Below are 23,135 nucleotides of genomic sequence, written 5' to 3' on the forward strand. Positions count from 1 at the left end.
AGGTCAAGACTGCAGTGAGCTATGATCGCGCTATTGCACTCCAGCCTCAGTAACAGGGTGACAAATTATCTCTAAAAAAAAAATTTCTTTTTTTTTTGAGACGGAGTCTCACTCTGTCGCCCAGGCTGGAGTGCAGTGGTGTAAGCTCGGCTCACTGCAAGCTCCGCGTCCCGGGTTCATGCCATTCTCCTGCCTCAGCCTCCCAGGTAGCTGGGACTACAGGTGCCCGCCACCGTGCCTGGCTAATTTTTTTTTTTGTATTTTTAGTAGAGACAGGGTTTCACCGTGTTAGCCAGGATGGTCTCGATCTCCTGACCTTGTGATCCGCCCGCCTCAGCCTCCCAAAGTGCTGGGATTACAGGCGTGAGCCACCGCACCTGGCCAAAAAATTTTTTTTAATCCCAAAATATCGGTTAATGTTTCCCAAAAAACACAAAGATGGAGCTCAAAGGGCTCTACATTTCATGGAAGAATGGCTAAGGAGTATTAGCCAGTAATAGAAACAATAGGTTCTGGGACCAACTCTATTGCAAACTATGAGAAATAGTTCACAGGAGATTTTCCATGTGAAGCAGTAAGTACACTACCTGGCACATTGTATATGCTCAACTAATGTCTTCTATTGTTATCCAACAACACTGTGATCAGGAAATCTACACTATATTTTAGATCAATGACCTGTCTGACTTTCCTGTGTCTCCCTGATTTTTTTCTCTTTTATTTTTTCTGCATCCCTCTGCTTCAGGAGTATCCCTGAATGTTTAGCCTAATCCTCTGAAAAACAGATAACTTCTAGTCTTATCTCTAGAGTTTATCTGGCTGTGTAAATTTCCACCAACATAGTGAAATAACCTCAGCACTACACTAGTGATGACTTTACCAAATTTGGGAAAAAATGTACCTGAATGATTCCCGCCTGGCGGGTTGATGAGGAGATTGCTGTTTCAAGGTCATATGTTACTAGGGCTTTGCCCCACATTGCTTCATGTTCATATGTTCGTAGTCTGTAAGAAAAGATTGTAAAAATAGCTTTGGGTTTTACACACACGTAACTCCTTCATAAACAGAATTACTATACCATTGTTCAGAAAAATGCAATTTACCTAGTAATGGGTTGTAACATCTTCCCTCCACCACAGCCATACAAACTATCTGGTTCTCCTATACTTCTGTAGATTTCTAAGAGAAGATCCTGAAAACACGGAAGCAACAAAAAATTGAAGAAGGAAAAAAAATCAGTCTATAAATTTAGCAAATTTTAAATTGTATCATTACCAATATGTAACTCCCAACTCTAAATGTTATGTTATATAAATAAAATGTAATGATTCTGAAATACAGTTGATCCTTAAACAAGAAAAGTTTGAACTGTGCAGGACAACTTACATGTGGATTTTTTTTTCAATAAATATAATGAAAACTTTTGGAGGTTTGCAACAATTTGAAAAAACTCACAAACCACACAGTTTAGAACTATTGAAAAATTTTTTAAAAGTTATGTCATGAATGCATAAAATAAATGTATATACTAGTCTATACATTCTATCATTTGTATACATTTGATATGATACATTTTATCATTTACTACCATAAAATATATACAAATCTATTACAAAAAGTTAAAATGTATCAAAACTTACACATACACACTGTACACAGCATTATTTGTGGTTAAGACAAATGTAAACAAATGTAAAGATGCAGTATTAAATCATAATTGCATAAGATTAACTACAGTACATATTGTACTATTGTAATAATTTTGCAGCTACCTCAGTTACTATTGTGGTAAGCATTATTGTGTTGTGAGTATCCACTTAAAATGCCATGTGACACTAATAATTTCTGCATGAGCAGTTCATTTCTCTAGCAAATTGTATATAGCAATAAAAAGTAATCTCTCCAGGTTCTCGTGTATTTTTTCACTGTGTTTACTGCAATACTATAAGCGTTGATTAACACCACGGGTGGCTGGAGGTGCTCCCAAGATGCAGAGAAAAGTCATGCCATTACAAGAAAAAAGTGAATTGTTTGATAGGTACTGTAGATTGAGGCCTAAAGTACATATCAACCAGCGGTGGTTGCCTAAAATTTCAGACAGATGATTAATTGTAAAGAGATGATGTAAACTTACGGTATTGATAAATACAGTACAGTTCTGTAAATGCATTTTCTCTTCCTTATGATTTTCTCAATAACATTTTCTTTTCTCGAGCTACTTTATTTAAGAATACAGTATATAACACATATACAAAATATGTGTTGTTTATATCATCGGTAGGGCTTCTGCTCAACAGTAAACTATTAGTAGTTAACTTCTGACTACAAATTTAGTTTTACCCTGATTTTTAATAGCACAGGGGGTTAGCACCTCTAACCCCCACATTGTTCAAGGGTCAACTGTATATACCAATGATCTGGATCAGCAGCAACACAGTAGACTGGTCCTAGACAACAGGAGGACTGTAGTTTACCTGAGAAGAACTGCCTACAATTGCATGAATTAGATAAGAAACAAGTACCAACCTACCAGGCTTTTATCACATGCAAAAATAATCACACAAACAAAACCAAACAATCTTGTCAACACCTAAAACTGTACATGGGCTGGGCGCAGTGGCTCACACCTTTAATCCCAGTACTTTGGGTAGCTCAGGCAGACTGCTTGAGCTCAGGAATTCAAGATCAGCCTGGGCAACATGGCTAAACCTGTCTCTGCAAAAATTAGCTGGAGACGGTGGGGCATGCCTGTAGTCCCAGCTACTTGTGAGGCTGAGGTGGGAAGATGGCTTGAGCCTGGGAGGCAGAGGCTGCAGTGTGTTATGATTGCACCACTGCACTCCAGCCTGGGCAACAGAGCCAGACCCTGTCTGAGAAACAAAAAACAAAACAAACAAAAAAACCTGTACATCAGAAAATACAGTCCTACAAAGTCTGACTCTTGAAAACTGAATTTGGTAAGAATAAAGGTCATGGATTTTTCTTTGAAAAATAGCACAAAACTGTATTGGAATTGGTAAAATTTGATATGGATAAAGTAGTTTGGTTACTGAAATCTTTGTTGTAAAATTTACATAGAAAAGATAGATTTTGTTTAAAACAATCTCCGTTAAATAAAAATGAAAACATAAAAAAACATAAAATAGAAAAAATTAGGAACTCTACTGCATAGAAAGTTGACCAAGCAATTGAACTGCCTACATGGTGCTTGCTCTGTGAAATATTTTCTACATACAAATCCATTTATATTGGCATAATTCTATAGTTCCAACTCAAATGCTTCTATTCATAACGTGAAATCAAGTCCTCAGAGTAGAAAAGTTCAGCCCATGCTTAGCACAGTGCTTAGTACACACACGATATTCCAAAAACTCAGTAGAGGAGCAGGAGACTATGAAGAAGCCAAAAGTGAAAGGAGAAAAATCAGGAGAGTGGATCAAAAAGGTAAACAGAACATAGTTCATCAAGGCATGGTTGATGATGAAGTATTAATAAAACCTTAAGGAAAAGGAGGAATGAAAGGTGACCACCAGACTTAGCAACATGAATTTTATGAGAGATATTAGCAAGTGCTATTTTACTGGAATAAATGGAAGGAGGGGAAATACAGACAGCAAATAAAGACAACTCTTTCACAAAGTTTGTCTATGAGAGGAAGGAAGAGAGAGGGTGATACCTAAAAGAGAACATAGGGAAGAGGGAAATTATTTTGTGTTTGTGAGAAAGGGAATTTTTAAACAGGAGAGGTTTTAAAATGTTCAGAACATAGTTCAGAGGGAGAACCGCATATTAAAAAATAAAGTACCTGAGAAAGAGCAGATAAAAAAACAAAGCACAGGAAGAGTTAGTCTCAAATAGAAGGATAAACTGTTTCTGTAACGTGAGGGAAGGTTATTAAAGGAGCAGATGCCAGGAGATTTCAGATTTGATAGTGGGATGTGGCGAGATTTCCTCTCTATGCCTTCTATTTTCTCCAAATAGGAGGCAGGCTGAAAGCAATGGCGTAGAAGAGAAGATGAAAAGTTTAAGGAGAATGGAGAAGCTGAAATTGTCATTGTGAAGGAATAAGTTGACCAAAGAAATTTGGTCAGCATCCCAGACAGTAACATGAGCCAATTTAAGAATGGATATCAAGAAATGTATAGAAGAGGCAATCTGCTTCTTCTGTGACATACAATAAACGAGCAACTAAATATATAATTATAAACCCTAAGTGCTATAAAGGAAATGAACAGGGTGCTATGGCAGAAAATGCATGGTATAAATTCTTGAGAAAGGTGGTTTTACTTCCGTCTTTCAGGTGAAGGAACTCAACTAGTGGCAGAGTCAGTATTAGAATTCAAGTCTGTCTACTCCAAGGCTTAAGCTTCAGACCATAAATTTATATATATGGTGCTTAGTCCAGTAAGTAAATTCAGTTTAAAAATCACATGGCATCTGTACAGTGTCTATAACAACCCAAAGTATGAGATAAATATTGTCATAAATAATAGAACCTCTAATATTTACCTGTAAACTTATTCCAGTTTCTTCTTTACTTTTTTCACTCAAGCTAGAAATAGTTGTACTTTGGCTTCCTTCTTCAAATGCAAGACTTCTGTTTGTCACAAGAACACATCTTTTAATGAGAACATACTATTTGGAAGCTCCTGAATACATACACTATAGACTTTGACAGAAAAAAACTAATGAAGGTTGCAAACAAAACAGAATAAATCACTTATACTTTAAAACTTAATACCATTTATACCTAGGATGGAAAAGGAATTTGTGAATGAAAATTATATTTTAAGAATAATCTTCTAGATATGGAAAGCCCATATGCAAAAATATGATTATTTATAAAGAGACAGGATTGTTTAAAAATAGAGCACATGCCCTCCAGTTCAGGTACTATATACTCTGTCAGTGGTTTCACCTGAAATTCAACTCAATCAATAATTACAGACACACAAAGACCACAATAAGAATTTAATAACTAATAGATATAAATTAAGACATCTGATATTAACTATTGAAAAGGAAGTAGATCAGTAGGATCCACTTAAACCAAGATTATAAAACTAGAAAGTGACAGTCAGGATGAGAACTCAGATTTGTCTACTTTAAGGCCTTAACTTTATGCATTTTATACATATGACATTCAGTTCTGTAAGTAACTTCAATTCTAAAACCATGACAGTTATGGTGTCTATAACAGTAATAATCTAATACATAAAATAAATACTATCATAAGTGATACTGCCTCTAATATTTACCTATATGCTTATTCCAGTTTCTTTTTTTTTTTTTTTTTTTTTTTNGATATCAATTCCTTTTTAAATTTAGCAGAATTACCAGTGAGGCCATCTGGTTTTTGAGTTTTTCTTTTCTGGGAAGTTTCCATTGCTGATTTACTTCCCTTATTTTCTATGCTTCTGTTGATATTTTTCTCTTTTTTCTTGAGTGAGATCGGCAATCCGTGTTTACTATGAATTTGTCCGTATCTTCTAAGATTTGGCATACAATTGCTTATGTGTTCTTCTATTATAATTTAAATTTCCATAAGCTTTGTACTATTGTCCCAAGTTTCTGATTTTACTTATTTGTGTCTCCTCTCTTATATTGTTTTTTTTGAGATAAGGTCTCGTTCTGTCGCCTAGGCTGGAGTGCAGTGGCACAATCATGGTTCACTGCAGCCTCTCCCTCCTGGGCTCAAGTGATCCTCCTCCCTCAGCCTCCTGAGTTACTGGGACCACATGTGCAAGCCACTATGCCCAGCTAATTTATTTTTATTTTTAGTAGAGCTGAGGTCTCACTATGTTGCCCAGGCTGGTCTTGATCTCCTGTTCACAAGCAATCCTCTCACTTTGGCCTCCCAAAGTGCTGGGATTACATGCGTGAGCCACTGTGCCCAGCCTAGAAATAGTTATACTTTGGCTCCCTTCTTCAAATATAAGGCTTCCTACTGATCCACTTCCTTACCAACTACGTTTCTGTACAAAAATGGGTATAACCGCTTTAAAAAACAATTTGGGACCAGGTGCAGTGGCTCATTCTTGTAATCCCAGCACTTTGAAAGGCTGAGGTGGGAGGACTACTTGAGCGCAGGAGCTAGGGACCAGCCTGAGCAACATAGCAAGATCTTGTTTCTACTAAAAATAAAAATAAAAATAAATGAGCTGGATGCAGTGATGTGTGCCTATAGTCCCAACTAGTTGGAGGCTGAGGCAGGAGAATCACTTGAGCCTGGAAGATCAAGGCTACAGTGAGCTATGATCGCACCTCTGCACAACAGCCTGGGCAAAAAAATGAGACCCAGGCCATTTCAAACGAACAAAGATTTGAAGAGGGCAGTTGGGATAATAAAGTGTTTTACTTTATTTTTTACTCTTACTTTCTTGATTATTTTTTGTTCTTCACCATGATCTAGGGGTATATTTATTAAATTCTTACGACAGTTCTAACTCAGGTCAGAGGAAAGCAAATTAAATTCACTAGAAATACAGGTAGATAAAGAAATGAAACTTAGTCACAGAAAGAAATCAGTCACATTACTTTATAGCCATTTTGGATTATAATTTTGGGTATTTTATATCCAAAATGAATCTTGAATAGTTTAGGAATTAGTAGTAAATCTAATCTGATTGAAGTTAGGAAATAATTTAATCATTTGAAAAATATTTATCACCCTTAAATTAAGTACTCGATGCTAGGGCTGTTATGGGGAATATACAGAAAATTAAGTATGGACTCTGTCCTACAGGAATTTGCTATCTGTTAAATTTTTATAATACCTAAGTATAAACATTCCTATTGTTTCAGAGCAGGAATTACATATTCCTTTTTAAAAATTTATTATAATTTCACTTTAAAACAAAATTTCTATCTAAATAATGTCTTTTAAACGGGGAACAGGAGGCAAAGTAAATCTTTACTGTATACCCTTAATGAGACAATGCCAACATTAATTCTAAAAACCAAAAATTGTAAATTCCATTACCTTTTCTCTTGATCATCCATGCTTTTCTTATCTGCATAGATTTCTGCATAGAGTAAAGCTGTAAAGTGAGCAGCACAAGACTGAGCTACCTTGGCAACTTCTAGATAATTTAAATCCAGCCAGAAAGCATCATCAAAAATTGTTCCTGAAGAAGGTCTAAAGAAAATTAGATACAATATCACTCACTTTTTAAAACTTCAATATCAAAAGAAAAGCATGTTGATATTGAATACAATGGTAGTAACTGCTTAATAGAAAATTACAAATTCCCGAAAACCACTTTTCCCCAATATATACCTATAAACATTATAACATGGCTGAAGAGTCCGATTTAATCATCTTTTTGGTTGTTCTTTTTTCCCTCAAACTGATCAGAGAATCTGATAAAACCTATAGACTATCACTTGATACAAAATTGGGGTTCATATCTGCTCCCCACCAAGAAATCCATGTACCACAGGCTAAGAATAGGATACACAGAATAGCTAATACAAATGCACACAAGCACCCCCCCAACACACACTTTTAATATTCCTATTAAATAGTCAATTTAATAAAAATATTGTTTCATCTAAGACACAAATACATGTCTTTCCTATTGTGACTTATTTTCTCCTTAATGTATTGCCTAGGTTGAGTTACTTAATAAAAAACCTTCCACTGTGTTAACAGGTAGGTCAAGATTGAAAGGGACCATAGATAGTATCTTTTTTAAAACTAGCATTATAGAGATGGGACATGGTAGTGGTTAAGAGCACTGGTGTTGAAGTACAATACAGGTAGGTTCAAATCTAGCTATATTACCTACTACCAGCTGTGTGATCTTAGCAACTTAACTTCTTAAACCTCAGTTTCCTAGTTTCCTTACTTGTAAATGCTGGAACAACATGGACCTTGGAGAATGAGTGCAACAATTAAATAATGCCTGCAAAGCTGATGAATAAGGCACACCCTACTACATAGCAAGCACTCAACTAAAGTTAATTTTCTGAGGAACCTGAGGTTCAGAGAAGTGAAATAATTTCCCCATGGAAAGGAAGACACTGCAGACATTATTCTGATTTTGAAAGATGATAAGACTGAGGTTCAAAGATACCAAGCAATTTTTTGTTGTTGTTTTATTGTTGTTCTTTGTTTTTGCCCAACATACTGTATAGGATAACAAGTAATTTTTACACAGCACAAGCTTGGACTTGAATGCATGTCTTTACCCCCTTTTCTATATCCCATTCATACTTTCTCAAGGAATCTTCTTTAGGATCTTATTCAGAATTAAAATGGAATATGAAGAATTTTTATCTTCTCCAAATCCTGCTAATGTCAACACCATTCTACCCCAATGGTAAATCTGAAATGAATGACTCAAAGGTAAAACTGCCTCCCAACACCAAGAAAACAAATGCTCTCAACTACGTTAAAGCTTCTGATAGGCCTTCTGAGAAGATAATCTGGTATAAAACTATAAGGTAAAATAACCAGAAGCAAAGACACTGAAAAGCACAAAACTTCTTTTTCTACTAGAGAAGAAGAATGGCTAAGAATACATAGATATTAATTTTTTAAGATATTAATGCATTTAGACTTAAAACATTTCATTTTCACTCACCTCTCCCTCTCATTCTTTACCAAAAACTGCCACCACTACCATACACACTTATGAGACATCGATTCCTACCTATTCAAATTATAGGCCTACTACACTATTTCTTCAGAGTTCTGGTCAACTCTCAAGCAGTATTGATCAGTCAGACCATTCATTCTAGCAATTCCTGTACGCATTGTTAAAAATTTCATGAGAAATAACAGGAACAAAGATACTATAATATAAAACAATTTACCAGAAACAATAAAATAAACATTGTCACAGCACAGTACTGCCACAGATTTTGAGACCACTGCACACAGTAAAGAAACTTACATCTTAAAATAAAGATACATAAGGAAGACATTTACACAACTCTATTTACTTCTTAGAACTAAAGCAAAGAGAAAAGTAAAAAGAGTGATAATACAGCTAAATGTAACTTGGAAAAACACTTGCTCCTATCCCGAACATAGATGAAATAAATTGGAGCCAAGAAGGCTGCATAATTTAACAAAGGTAACACTGTTACTGGTACAGCTGGTACTAGAATTGAGAGTTCTTGACACTGATTTAACTGAAGTGCTATCCTGAATATGGATTACTGCAAGGAGATACAAATATCACACAAATTAAATATAGCACTTTGCAACAGCTTCACCTAAGACAATCATGTTAAAATTCAGCCAATAGTTAACAAGTTACACTCTAGATCCTAAACATAAGAAGCAACACTCATTACATTACCTCTTTTGTCTTCTCATGTAGTCCACAACAGCAAGCATTGTTCTTTGTGATTTTTTATCCAAACAGCATCGGAAAAAGTGCTCTGACTCTGACAAACAAAAATATCTCCCCTCAGTCCCAGGCATTCTTGCTTACGCACTTTCTTCCTTCTTGTTTATGTGTCTGTAACCCACTATGCTATAAGGTTCTAGTGGGCAGTACCTAACACAAAATTGGTTCTGAGGGAATTTAATAGCATTTCTTTTGCTTTTAAAAGAAACTGTTATCTTAATAAAAGTGAGAACTTACATTGTAATTTATATTTTATTTCTGAGGAGGACTAATTAATTGATTCAATAAGATCTTTTATGTGCTAGGTCCTCAGTATATAACCATGAACAAGATAGACCATGTCAGACCACACAGAACTCACTGACTAGCCTGGGAGATTACAACACAATATGATTAAGTGTTATAACAGGAAAGTTTAAAATGCTATAGAATCTTAGCAGAGGGAACCTCACTTATAGATAAGAAAAGTTTCATAGAAAAAGTGATACTGGCCAGGTGCAATGGCTCACGCCTGTAATCCCAGCACCTTGGAAGGTCGAGGCAGGCGGATCACTTGAGGCCAAGAGTTTGAGACCAGCCTGGCTAACATGGTGAAACCCTATCTCTATTAAATATACACAAATTAGCAGGGCGTGCTGGCACACATCTGTAATCCCAGCTACTGAGGAGGCTGAGGCACAAGAATTGCTTGAACCTGAGGGGCAGAGGCTGCAGTGAGATCGCACCACTGCACTTCAGCCTGGGTTACATAGTGAGACTCTTGTCTCAAGAAAAAAAAAAGAAAAAAGAAAAAGTGATACCTGAAAGAAGAGTAATAGTCACAAGAGCAGGAAAGGACAGTGCTACAGGCAATAATAACAATATCTGAGATAGCTGGAAGCAAGAAATAACTTGGAAAATTTAATGAAAGAATTTCACCTGTGCTAAGTCATAGAGCTAGAAAGCAGTAAGGATGCTAAGGGCAGAGAGAAACAAATGGACTAAGTTATTCATAATACGGAATTGGCAAGATTTGGTAATTAGATGAAATACATGAGAGGTTTCTAGAGTAAGCAACTGAGTGCCATTTGTCAAAGAGGTACACATTTAAAAAAGTAGACCGGGGGAAGAGATGAAGAAGATGACACATTTGCTTTTGGACAGCTGAGTATGAGATGCACATGGGACATTTAGTGAAGGCAATGAGGCTTACAGCCATCAGAAAAGATATACCATTTAAATTTTATAAAAATATGCCTTTACTTTCCTTTTCAATAATAGAATTTTATATGTGAAGTTTAAATTTTCACTTAAGGTAATAAAAATATTGGCACTGTACACAGATATAATAAAACAATTACCTTCCAATGGTTGTGGCATAAATACATAACTGATAAACATGAAAAAGGTCTTGGCCATGTTCACAATAACAAATTACCAGATTATCATAAACAATGATTACCTTAAACTATGTAATAAAAATTGTTTTTAATAGTACTGTAAATTATATATTAAAGTTTTAAACACTTAAATCACTTATACCTGTATTTTCCCAATTAAAGATAAGAGATACATTTTTGATAGTTTACAAAGCCTCTATGAAAATTTTTATTTTAGGATTTTCATTTCAGTGGCCTAAAGAAAATTCATATAAGCACATTCTAGATCATTTATAGAACAGCTTATAATCTAGTAGGATCACAGGATGGGCATCTATGTCTATGTTTATAATTTATATTTTTCCAAATAGTAGATTTGTAATTGCTGTTAGCCAACAGGAAAGAAAATACATAAAATATAAAGCATAGTAAACTGAAGTCTAAATGACATTAGAGTCATGTCAAATGAAGGTTGTAGCAGTAAAACTAGAAGAAACAACTGGAAGAACTGAGTAATCACAACCTTTGCTGAAGCGACTGGAAGGATTGGGAGGAGCAGACTAGTTGTGGCAAAATATCACATTAAATCAACAATTACATTAGAATTGATTGGTCTTTAAGTACAACAAGTGAATTTGTACCTAGCTTTAAGATTGCAAATAAAACACATTAATAATATATAATAAAGAGAGTTAACAATAATCTGTGAATTTTGTATCCTTTCATAAAATTTAGGTTTTAAAAACTGACCCATAATGAGCCCTCAAGTATGCATATATGTAATATACATACCCAACCCTGGTGGAATTTCTTTTGCTATTATGCTCTTGGCATGAGAAACACTCGTTATATGTCACAGAAGGAAAGTAGGTTATAAGAGTAAATAAAGTGCAATTCAATTTTTGTTTTAAAAAAATTAGAAGGATATATACCAAATGTTAATTATAGTTATACAAAGGTTTTTTTTTCTTTTTCTTTTTTTTTAAGACAGAGTCTCACTGTGTTGTTCAGTCTGGAATGCAGTGGTGTCATCTTGGCTCACTGCAACCCTCTACCTCCTGGGTTCAAGTGATTCTCCTGCCTCAGTCTCCCAAGTAGCTGCAATTACAGGTGCCTGCCACCACGCCCAGCTAATTTTTGTATTTTTAGCAGGGACGGGGTTTCACCATGTTGGCCAGGTTGGTCTTGAACTCCTGACCTCAAGTGATCCACCAACCTTGGCCTCCCAAAGTGCTGGGATTACAGGCGTTGAGCCACTGTGCCCAACCAAAGGCTGCTTTTTAAATTGAGTTGGCCAGAGCTCTGAAAACATGAAAATTCTATCATATCTGCACCACAGTACCTAAAATATCTGATTGTGTTTATTTGTTTTTTCCATTGCTAGAATGTGGGTGTTTCTTTTTCACATTAATATTGCTGGTGCAAGCACAGTGCCTGGCACATATTGAAAGCTCAATTAGTTGACCCATTATCAATAGCCAAAATGTACTGAGGGAATACTGTACATCAAGTATTATCCTAGGCACTTTACACACACTATTTCATTGAAAACTTGTTGCAACTATTGCAACTTTTATCTCCATTCCACAGATAAAGAAACAAATTTAGAGGTTACAGATTTAATCCTGTCAAGTGCTTTTAGCGGGATTCCACCTTAAATCTATCTTTCTCTAGAACTGAGAAGTTTACAGTATTAATGTTAAAAATTTAATAGAATACCTGAATCCAAGTTTGCAGGGGTTGTGGATCGGCTCGTTTGTGAGAAGTGTCGAAGACAGCTGGTGAAAAATCCCTGAACATGTGTAGAAAGCAGATTTCTCCATGATTCATTTGTATCTTGGAGCAAAATATCATGAATCAAGTATGGAAGTACAATCTGACAAAAGTCAGTTTTCACCTAGAATATACCAAAAAATCCACCCAATAGTTTGAGTAAAAATGAGTAAAACTAATACATTTTACTTAAACTTTTCATGCCCTGTTGACATATTAAATTTCTAAAAGATGACAGATTAATCTGCCATAAACTCAACATACTGCTAAAAAAAAAAACAAACAAAAAACATGTATTAGGTGGTGTTTAAAAAAAACACACTAGGCTAGTATAACAATATCAAATGTATATGTTAGTGACATTGTAACTGTTTATTTTCAGTCTAGGCCATTAGCATAATGAAATAGACCATTGCTTACAAATGAAATTATATCACCACTTTAAATACAGTTTCAGAATTGAAAAGTGTTAGTAACAGAAGGAGTTTTCTGATTTGATAGAAGAGAGAAAAAGGTATCAAAAGTTTAAGACAAAAGTTGAAAATCTGATTTTTATGCATTTTCTATCCTCAGTGAAGAACTACAACAGTCATGTTAAAAATGTTTATGTTTTGGCCGGGCGCGGTGGCTCAAGCCTGTAATCCCAGCACTTTGGGAGGCCGAGACGGGTGGATCGCGATCGCGGTCAGGAGATCGAGACCAACCTAGCTAACACGGCGAAACCCCGTCTCTACTAAAAAATACAGAAAAACTAGCCGGGCGAGGTGGCGGGCGCCTGTAGTCCCAGCCACTTGGGAGGCTGAGGCAGGAGAATGGCGTAAACCCGGGAGGCGGAGCTTGCAGTGAGCTGAGATCCGGCCACTGCACTCCAGCCTGGGCGACAGAGCGAGACTCCGTCTCAAAAAAAAAAAAAAAAAGTTTATGTTTTAATAAGCCCAACTTCTGGGTATAAAATTTGGTTAATTATTTGTGGTATATTCCAAAGAGCAGAAAAGCACTCTAATACATCTGGCACATTAAAACAGTATTCAGCTTTACTTTTGCTATTCACCGCACTCCATGTTTAACATATGAATGAATCATTACACTCCATATCCATCATATTCATCAGACTTCACACACATAAGACAGGTTATAGATTACTAATTGCACCCTTTTTCTTTTTCAAACCAAAGACAAGGCAAAACACCACTTTTAGAGCTAGAGAATTTAAAGTACCAGAAATGAGGTGTGTACATACGTATATTTGGAACATTTTATCTTCTGGCTCAAAGTTAAAACTTTATAAAAATCTTAGCTTTGTTCACTAATGAGAAATAAGCTGTATGTGTGTTCGGGGTACCACTCTGCTGAACTGGTATGAGTGCGGTGTAGTATTGTAGAGAAGGTGATGTTTTATTCATTGTCATTACTTTTTCTGTAGAAAATAAGAACTGCTTTTTACATTGCTTCCAATGTGAGTACATTATGAAAATACTTTCCTATCAGTTATCTGTAATTGGCAGATGTTTAACCTAGTCAGATGTTGTATTTTCACATTTCTGTTGAATCACATTTGACAGTGCTATAAATTAACTCTGTAAAGCATCAGGTTTTGCTGTTTTAGATTACATATTTGATGGAAGAGTATAAACTTTCTGTCTCATTTGGTATGCACCTTCACTCTTTATGGAGATACATACTATATCCTCAAAAATAAAAAAGCTACGCTGATTGCTGCCCCACTCCTTTTTCTTATTCAGGAAAGCGTATCAGGGAAAATAAATGTGCTCTTATCAGAAGACGTAAACAAAGTTAGAACAGGCTTTTGGTTAATGCAAATAATTTATAATCAGCAGTATTTTAACTATCATTAGTATTAGTAACAAATTATTCAAGGCACCCGTTAGAACTCCTCTAGGATGTTGCTATCCTGAAGCTGAAACCTAATGCGTAAAGTTATGACTAAATACGGATGCTCACTTTAATAAATTTACAACAGTTTGAGTGGGGGTGATATTATGTGAAGATGATGTGCAGTAACACAGAACTCTTTAGATAAACAGGTCATAAACAAGGAATTAAATCAGGCTAATTAATCTTCTTACTTCACACATTGGCTTTAATAATTGAAGAATTTCACATTTTGTGCCTCCACTGTCCAAAAAAGCACAAGTCAGTGTCTTTATCCAAATGTCATGATTTTCACTTAGAGGCATCCACAGATTTATGTCATCCAGGCCTTCAAAAGGGTTTTCTTTGTCAAATCTGGGTACTTCTAAAAACTAGAAAGAAATGGATTAGAAAATGTAAATAAGAGAACTGGAAATCATTGTACCTTTCCTACCTAAAATGAGTATAACAAATCTGTTTCTGAGTAAAGCTAAATACAGTTAAAACTAAATCTGGAGGCAATGTTTACCTTTTAAAATTAAAACATTTATGTGTATACGAGAGTCAGAGTGGTATGGTAAAAACTGCTGCTTTAGGCACCAGAAAAACTGGGTCCTACTCTCAGCTCTGTCACTCATTAGTAGCATATTACACAAATCACAAACTCTGACTCATCTGTCTCTTGAACAAAACCAGACCATACCTATCACATAGACTTGATTTCAAAATGAAATGAGATTTTAAAATGTTAAAATTATAATGCCTTCCAGGTTATATTATTAGTTTCATTAACAGTTTATATTACTAGTAATTTTACTAAGACCAAAATTATATTTGTGATGCACTGAAAGTACTGCTTCAATGTTGGTTTCTGCCCTGAAATTAAATTGGTGAAAACTAAACTGTGTACTTCTCAGTCACTTTATGAAAAGAAGATAGTAGAGAGGAATGCTTAGACTAAGGAAGGAACAAGTGTTCTTAAACATGCCTCACAGAGTACTTACAGTGGAATCCTATTATGATACTAACATGGAAAAAGGAAGAAATCTATGGGTCATCCTGTATTTCACCAGGGGATTGTGATACATTAACTTGCCATGGAAATAAACACTTGTGGATCACAATAACTATAAATCATACCCAGAGCTAACAGCTTTCATGGGCGCAAAGTAGGGTTTTCTATTTCTAAAAAAATAAGGTTTGTCTTTAAGAATTTCCCCTCCCCCCAAATCAACTACTATTTCCTCAGGTTACCTATCTCAGCTTTTCCACACTGCCATGATAAGTAAAAAGTAGCAAATTCCTTGGATTTATGAAATATGGTTTAAATTACTTATAGGAAAGGTTAATTGTTAGTACAATACTATTTCAAGCAAGTTAACAGTCACAACCCACAGCAAACAGAACTGTTTTAGATATGGTGGGTATTCGATAAACATTTATTACTTAAGAGACCTTTTTTCTCGATGTTCTAAAAGGCTGTAGATAGGCCAGCATTGGATCTGTTGTCATCTTATAAATCTCCCAGAAACTATGTCCAGTCTTTGTGGCTAAAATGTTTTTCAAACAAGTAACAGCTGCTGATCGAACTGTGACACTGAAAAAACAATTCAAATGTCTATCAAGTACACCAGTTATTAATCTTGATGAATGTTAACCTCCACTGAAAAAATTTCAAAACTAAAATTTAAAATTTGTATTAGGAAACTTTACATTCACCAAATTCTCCAAAATCAAACAAAATTATCAAAGGACTTTCACTAGTCATTCAGTAAACTTGAATTACTAATCAATGCAACAGCAATTCCCTTCATTCAATACAGTTTAATTGTGACTACTATAAATTAAAAAGACTCACAAAAAGAAATACTTGAAAATATGTTCTAATACATGTAAGTAATAAAATTCTGGGAATCCTTTGGTCCACATCTTCATATGCTAAAGTCCCTTGAATATCTAAAGTTTTCCCTGTTAAAGAAAATACAAAAAACTTCTACCTGCTTCCTAGTATTCTTAAGTTTAAGTCACACTAATATTTCTGTGCATCTGTTTCAGAAAAACCAATTTCGAGTTACTATGAAACGAATGAAACATCTAATGCTTGCAAATTTTCTGTGGTACTCTCTTCAAAAACTGTGCTTGATATACCTTTAAACACATTTAAAAAATGAGATGAACTGGCTGGCTGTGGTGTGGCTCAAGCACATAAACCTTGCACATTAGGAGGTTGAGGCAGGAGGATTGCTTGAGCCCAAGAATTTGGGGTTACAGTAAGCATGATCTATGATGTATGATCATGCCACTGCACTCCAGTCTGGGTGATAGAGCAAGACCCTGTCTCAAAAAAAGAAAAAAGAAAAAAAGAGAGAGATGAATTAATACATGTTAATACAAGGATAGACTGATGGCTAGAAGTGATTAAGCAAGGATAGCAGTAAAATATAGAAACTATGTGATAAGCATATGGGTGTTTACTATAAAATTATTCCCATTTTGCTATATGTTTAAAGTTTTTTATAATAAAATGTTCAGAAAGAAACCATACAAATTTGTTTAATGAAACAAAAACAACAAAAGAAAAAAATATATAGGTACATTAAATCAATAACAGAAACAGGGCAGTTAGACATTATTGCCAATCATTTATTCCTCAAGAGAAGGAGAAAGGGAAGTACAGAAAAAAAATCAAAACATGTATTTATCTTAGAAAGGTGCCTGGTTGTGAAGAAAACCCTTTGAGCCTACCACCAAATATGGTGGTGATGGAATACTCAAAGACACCAATCAATCCATCAACAAATGAGAGAGAGAAAAAGCATGCACACAAAAGTAATCTCAACTAACCAGTTGAAATTTTGATATGTGGTGCAATTCTGTTTTGCATAGAGAATAAATAAGCAATAGAAAACCCTGTCTGATTAGCTTAAGACTTCTAGGGTTATAAAACAACCTCTCTGCTTTATGGCTTATTTTAAAAGGATCAAAATAAGGCCTCACTTAGAGGAGAGTGGCACTTCTGATATTGACAAGAGCCTAAAACATCTCCCTTTATACTCCCCTATCTTAATTTTCTGTGTAGAACCATCTGGCATTTTTCTTATTTATTGTTTATTTGTCCAGTCCCACTAAAATTTTAACAGGGACCTTGTCTGGAATGTTCACCATTATATCAAGTGTCTGGCACATAGTAGGGTCAATAATTCTGTGAATTAATAAAAATACAAGAATTTTCAATCTTATAAAGACATTGAGATTAAATCTCAATAAAGACATTGAGATTAAAAAAAGGACAAAGCTTTAGTTACTGAGAATATCAATTTGTGTGAAGTATCATTCTCCATGAATGTCATATTAAGTGGGATTACATATAAGGTATCAATAAATACTCACCAATCTTCTACCAGTGTGTTATTCAGGTAGGTCAGCATTATGAAGGTCCACTGAAGTTCTTTACCTTCAAATAACTTAAGGGCCTTGGTATAAGATGCATCTTTACTATGTTGTATAGCTATGGTAGAGAAATCTATAGGACCCACTTCTCCCAAGCAGCTTCCAACAGCCTCTACATATAGAAATTCTATTTCAGTAGAGTCATAGGTAAGAGATCATACATAAAACTGAAATTTTCTAATTTCAAAACTATAGTGCTGTTTTGCTGTACTTTGAGAATTAACCTTAAGGCCGAGCACGGTGGCTCACACCTGTAATCCCAGCACTTTGGGGGACAGAGGCAGGTGGATCACCTGAGGTCAGGAGTTCGAGACCAGCCTGGCCAACATGGTAAAGCCCCATCTTTACTAAAAATACAAAATTAGCCAAGCGTGGTGGCGCAGGCCTGTAATCCCAGCTACTCAGGAGGGTGAGGCAGGAGAATCATTTGAACCCAGGAGGCGGAGGCTGCAGTGAGCCAAGATTGCACCACTGCACTCTAGCCTGGGTGGAAAAAAAAAAGAGAGAGAGAGAGAGAATCAACCTTAAAACTGTTAAAATTTTTGTTGAGATATCACACAAATTCCATAATCTTAAACACAGTTCAATGAAAATTTATACATACAAATATACATTTTTTTCTGCCTGTGTTCTCCCTAACCAGATGAAGATAGGACATTTTCAGCAACCCAGAGGGCTCTTGGTGCTCTTTCCATCATGATGGTATTTACTAAAATAAGTTCACAAATTTTTTGAGAGTCCTTCTTTCAAAGGGTAGAACCTAATTTCCTACCCGTTGAGTGTGGGCTGTACTTAGTGATTCACTTCTAACAAACAGAATGTATATAAGTCTTTCACCTCTTTGATTAAATTTATTCCTGGGTATTTATTTCTTTTAGATGCTATTGTAAATGGAATTGCTTTTCTAATTCTTTCTGGATTGTCCACTGCTAGTATATACAAACACCACTAATTATGTGTTGATCTTGTACCCTGCAACTTTGCTAAATTCATTTATTAGCTCTACAGTAGCTTTCTTGTGCATTCTCTGGGATTTTCTCTACCATATCATCTGTAAATACAGATAGTTTTACTTCCTTTCTAATTGGCATGCTTTTAATTTCTTTTTCTTGTTTAATTGCTCTGGCTAGAACTTCCAGTACAATGTTGAACAGCAGTAGTGAAAGTGGACAGCCTTGTCTCATTCCTGATCTTAGGGGGAAAGCTGTGAGTACAAACCACATTAATTTTATGCTACACAGAAAAGCCACTTAGGGCTTCGGTTATAAATCAAGTCTGTCCCTAAAAGCAGTGCCACTATGGACAAGGAGGTAAATACGCTGGTTAAAGAAAACTTCTACAGTTCTGGTAAGATTCTGTTTCTTAGTCTGGGTGCTACATGTACAAATGTACTCTGCGAACGTTCTTCAAGCTAGATATTTTTGATCTGTATACTTTTCTATATGTAGGATATATCTCAATTTTAAAAACCTAAAAAAAAAGGAAGTACTCTAGATATTAGGCTCCTACCGAGAAGTTAAGACTGTTGAAGAAAGATAGTAGAATCTGTAAAACACTACTTATTCCTCCTATTTTTCTAATTTGAAGCAAAACCATCATGAGAGCTTCAAGCTGACTATAATCAGGTGATTTCTCCATCCCGTGGTCACTAAATCTAAACACCTAAACTGGACATGATGTTAGCTTCTTATCTTACATTAGGTTTCCCCTAAAATGGCTGTAGGAAAGGACTTGAATGGGTTTTAATTATTTAAGTTTAATCTAGCCCTCCAAGTCTTCATTCTTATGACTGTTACATAACAAAAGACACTGAGTACCTGTCAGTTATATTTACAAAATACATTGGCAGTCAATTTATTTGCAACTTAACTCTAAAAATAGATATTTCTGCCTTTCCTAAATATTTATAAGGCATTTTCAAATTAAGTTATACACATATGTAAATCTCTTAACTTTTCATTTTATATGAATATTTAAGGAAGAAAAGTACAAAAGGGGGCTTTTTAGGGACACTTTAATAGGCATGTAACTTAGCTAGCATCTCGTATTTCCCCAATATCCCAAATGACAAACCCTCACTTATTTTGAAGATATAATAAAGATGACCACCACATAACTCACATTCAGCCAATACAATCATGCTTTGCTTAATGACACAGATATGTTCTGAGAAATGTGTCATTGGGCAATTCTGTCATTGTGCGACCATCACAGAATAGACTTACACAAACCTAGATGGTATAGCCTACTACACACCTAGGCTATATGGTATAGCTTACTGCATCTAGGCTACAAACCTGTATAGCATGTTACTATACTGAATACTACAGGCAATTGTAACACAATAGTAAGTATTTGTATATCTAAACAGAAAACCTACAGTAAAAATACAGTATTCTAATCATATATAATCCTATATGTGATCCACGGTTGACTGAAATGTTGTCATGCAGCACATGACTGTAGTTTACCTAGCACTTCTTTTTCACCAGTGTGGTTTATTGCCATCTTGGATAACTGCAACAAATTGACAACTAGCTTCACCATAATCCCATCTTGTGGATTATCTAGAAATAATTTTTTAAAAATTAGTTTCAACTAGCACAAAGACAACACTTTTGTTTACAATAACATATATATTAAATTATCTGACTAGAAAATTTCTATAAAGTTTAAAGAAGGTTGTAAGTCATGAGTAGCTCAAAAAATACATAGAGAATGAATCTGAACTTCCTTAATACCACAGATTCTTTTGAAAGTGATTAGCAATATTTGACAACAGAGAAAATAAAATGTCTTAAACAAATTGTGCAGATAAGTCAACACTTTAGCAAAATCACAAACAGATGCACAAGAATCATTCAACACTAAAGCTAGAAGGGACTTTGGGAGCTTGCTTGGCTTTTTAACATCTGACATTTAGAGTTTAGACCAGCACTGTCCCACAGAACTTTCTGCAATGATGGAAATGTCTATAATCTACACTGTCCAATGATCACTACTGACCAAATGTACTACTGAGAACTGCATATGTGTTCAACACAATGAAAAAACTGAACTTCAAATTTCATTTAATTTTACTTCACTTAAATAGCCAAATGGCTAGTGGCTATAAGGCACAAGGCAGATCTAGCCCATAAAATACTCAAGAACACAAGAACAAGAAATAATGGTGTTTCTATTTACATACATTTTATACATCTCAAAAGTACTAGAAACTCTGCTCAGTCAAAACTAAAATTCATTTTAAAAAGTACTGAGGGTAAAAACAACACAATAGAAATACAAAATTAGACCGGGTGCGGTGGCTCATGCCTGTAATCCCAGCACTTTGGGAGGCTGAGATGGGCAGATCACCTGAGGTCAGGAGTTCAAGACCAGCCTGGACAACATGTGAAACCCCGTCTCTACTAAAGATATAAAAAATCAGCTGGGCATGGTGGCACACAACTGTAATCCCTGCTACTCGGGAGGCTGGGACAGGAGAATCATCTGAATCCGGGAGGTGGAAGTTGCAGTGAGCGGAGATCATGTCACTACACTCCAGCCTGAGTGACAGAGCGACACTCCGTCTCAAAACAAAAAAAAAAATAGAAAGTTTCCCAAATACTGTAATAATGTACATTTCAAATCAAATTAACATAAATATAGATGTTTCATAAGTAAAAGCAAGCTAGAAAACTTACAAATACATACACACACATATATACACACACATAAACACACATGGCTAAAGTATTAAAATGAGACATATTTCTTTCATTCAGGTAAATTGGACTAGAAGACAAGACTAGCTTGTATGTCTGGCTCTAAGGAATTAAATTTTTCTTTTACATAGTCAGAAGGTGTTAAAATGTTTAAGCATGGGCCGGGAACAATGGCTCACGCCTGTAATCCCAGCACTTTGGGAGGCTGAGGTGGGCGGATCGCCTGAGCTCAGGAGTTCGAGACCAGCCTGGCCAACATGGTGAAACCCTGTCTCTACTAAAAAAAGTACAAAAACTTAGCCAGGCGTAATGGCAGGTGCCTGTAATCCCAGCTACTAGGGAGGCTGAGGCTCGAGAATCTGAGCTTGGGAGGTGGAGGTTGCAGTGAACCAAGATAGCGCCACTGCACTCCAGCCTGGGCAACAAGAGCGAAACTCTGTCTTAAAAGAAAAAAAGAAGTTAAAAATGTTTAAGCATGGCTAGACGCCGTGGCTCATGCCTCTAATCCCAATGCTTTGTGAAGCTAAGGCAGGAGGATCGCTTGAGGCCAGGAATTCAAGACCAACCTAGGCAACATAGTGGGACCCCTGTCCCTACAAAAAATAGAATAAAAAAATAAAGTAGCTATGTGTAGTGGTGTGTGCCTGTAGTCCCAGTTATTCAGAAGGCTGAGACAGGAGAATTCCTTGAACCCTACGATGGTGCCACTGCACTCCAGCGTGGGTGACAGAGTGAGACTCTAAAAAAAAAAAAAAAAAATCTGTCTCTGAAAAAAAAAAATTTAGGCAGTAGAAAAACACGATCATATTTGGGTTTAGAGAAATCGTTATGGCAGAGGATGAATACAATAGGAAGAGTTCAGGGGGAGGGGCCCAGTTAGGACCAGGTTTACAGTTAGATGAGAAATGAGGGTCTGAACTAAATGATGAGAGCCTGAACTAAGTCTGTGACAGTGAAACCAAGAGCAAGACTTTACAAAATATTCTTTCAAGAGGAAACAGGTAGAAATAACCCATGTCATTAAAATTAGTACCCTGAGATGCTCTCATAATGTCCATCATCTGATCTTTATGTAGTTCCAGTTGTCTTCGAAGATCCTTTAGTCCTTCAAGTCTTGTCAATGGAAGTGCATCATAAACACTTACTGAGAGAAAATGGTTAATTTCCTAAAAGAGAAAATTAATTAAAATGTAACTTGCTTTTAACATGTATTGGTTAAGCCTGTGAAATAAAACTTAATAAAAGAAAAAAATTAGTTAAGTGCCATTTATAGACACTGACTCATGTCTGTATTACTACCAAACAAGGAAGAAATAAATGACTTCTTCCACTGCAAACCCTACAATGTTTTAATTCTTTCTTTTAGACAGAGTCTCGCTCTGTCATCAAGGCTAGAGTGCAGTGGCACTACTGAGGCTCACTGCTATCTCTGCCTCCCGGGTTCAAGTGATTCTAATGTCTCAGCCTCCCGAATACAGGATTTACAGGAATTCAGCCTCCCAAATACAGGATTCAGCTTCCCGAATAATCAGCCTCCCAAATACAGGACTTACAGAAATGTGCCACCATGACTAGCTAATTTTGTATTTTTAGTAGAGACGGGGTTTTGCCAT

The 23,135-nt window shown here is 35.7% G+C and overlaps 1 protein-coding gene across 1 annotated transcript in view; it reads right to left on the reverse strand.

Moving 5' to 3' along the window:
- ATM (ATM serine/threonine kinase) overlaps positions 1-23,135 on the reverse strand; it is a 133,098-nt gene that overhangs the window by 42,165 nt on the left and 67,798 nt on the right. Inside the window, 11 exon segments of the mRNA XM_017855270.1 lie at positions 902-1,004; positions 1,104-1,192; positions 4,510-4,597; positions 6,983-7,138; positions 9,312-9,399; positions 12,440-12,617; positions 14,581-14,757; positions 15,821-15,962; positions 17,756-17,927; positions 20,287-20,382; positions 22,556-22,688. Coding sequence (XP_017710759.1) covers positions 902-1,004; positions 1,104-1,192; positions 4,510-4,597; positions 6,983-7,138; positions 9,312-9,399; positions 12,440-12,617; positions 14,581-14,757; positions 15,821-15,962; positions 17,756-17,927; positions 20,287-20,382; positions 22,556-22,688 — 1,422 coding nt within the window.

This window comes from Rhinopithecus bieti, unplaced genomic scaffold, assembly GCF_001698545.2.
Source record: "Rhinopithecus bieti isolate Rb0 unplaced genomic scaffold, ASM169854v2 scaffold_39705, whole genome shotgun sequence".
NCBI classification, from domain to species: domain Eukaryota; kingdom Metazoa; phylum Chordata; class Mammalia; order Primates; family Cercopithecidae; genus Rhinopithecus; species Rhinopithecus bieti.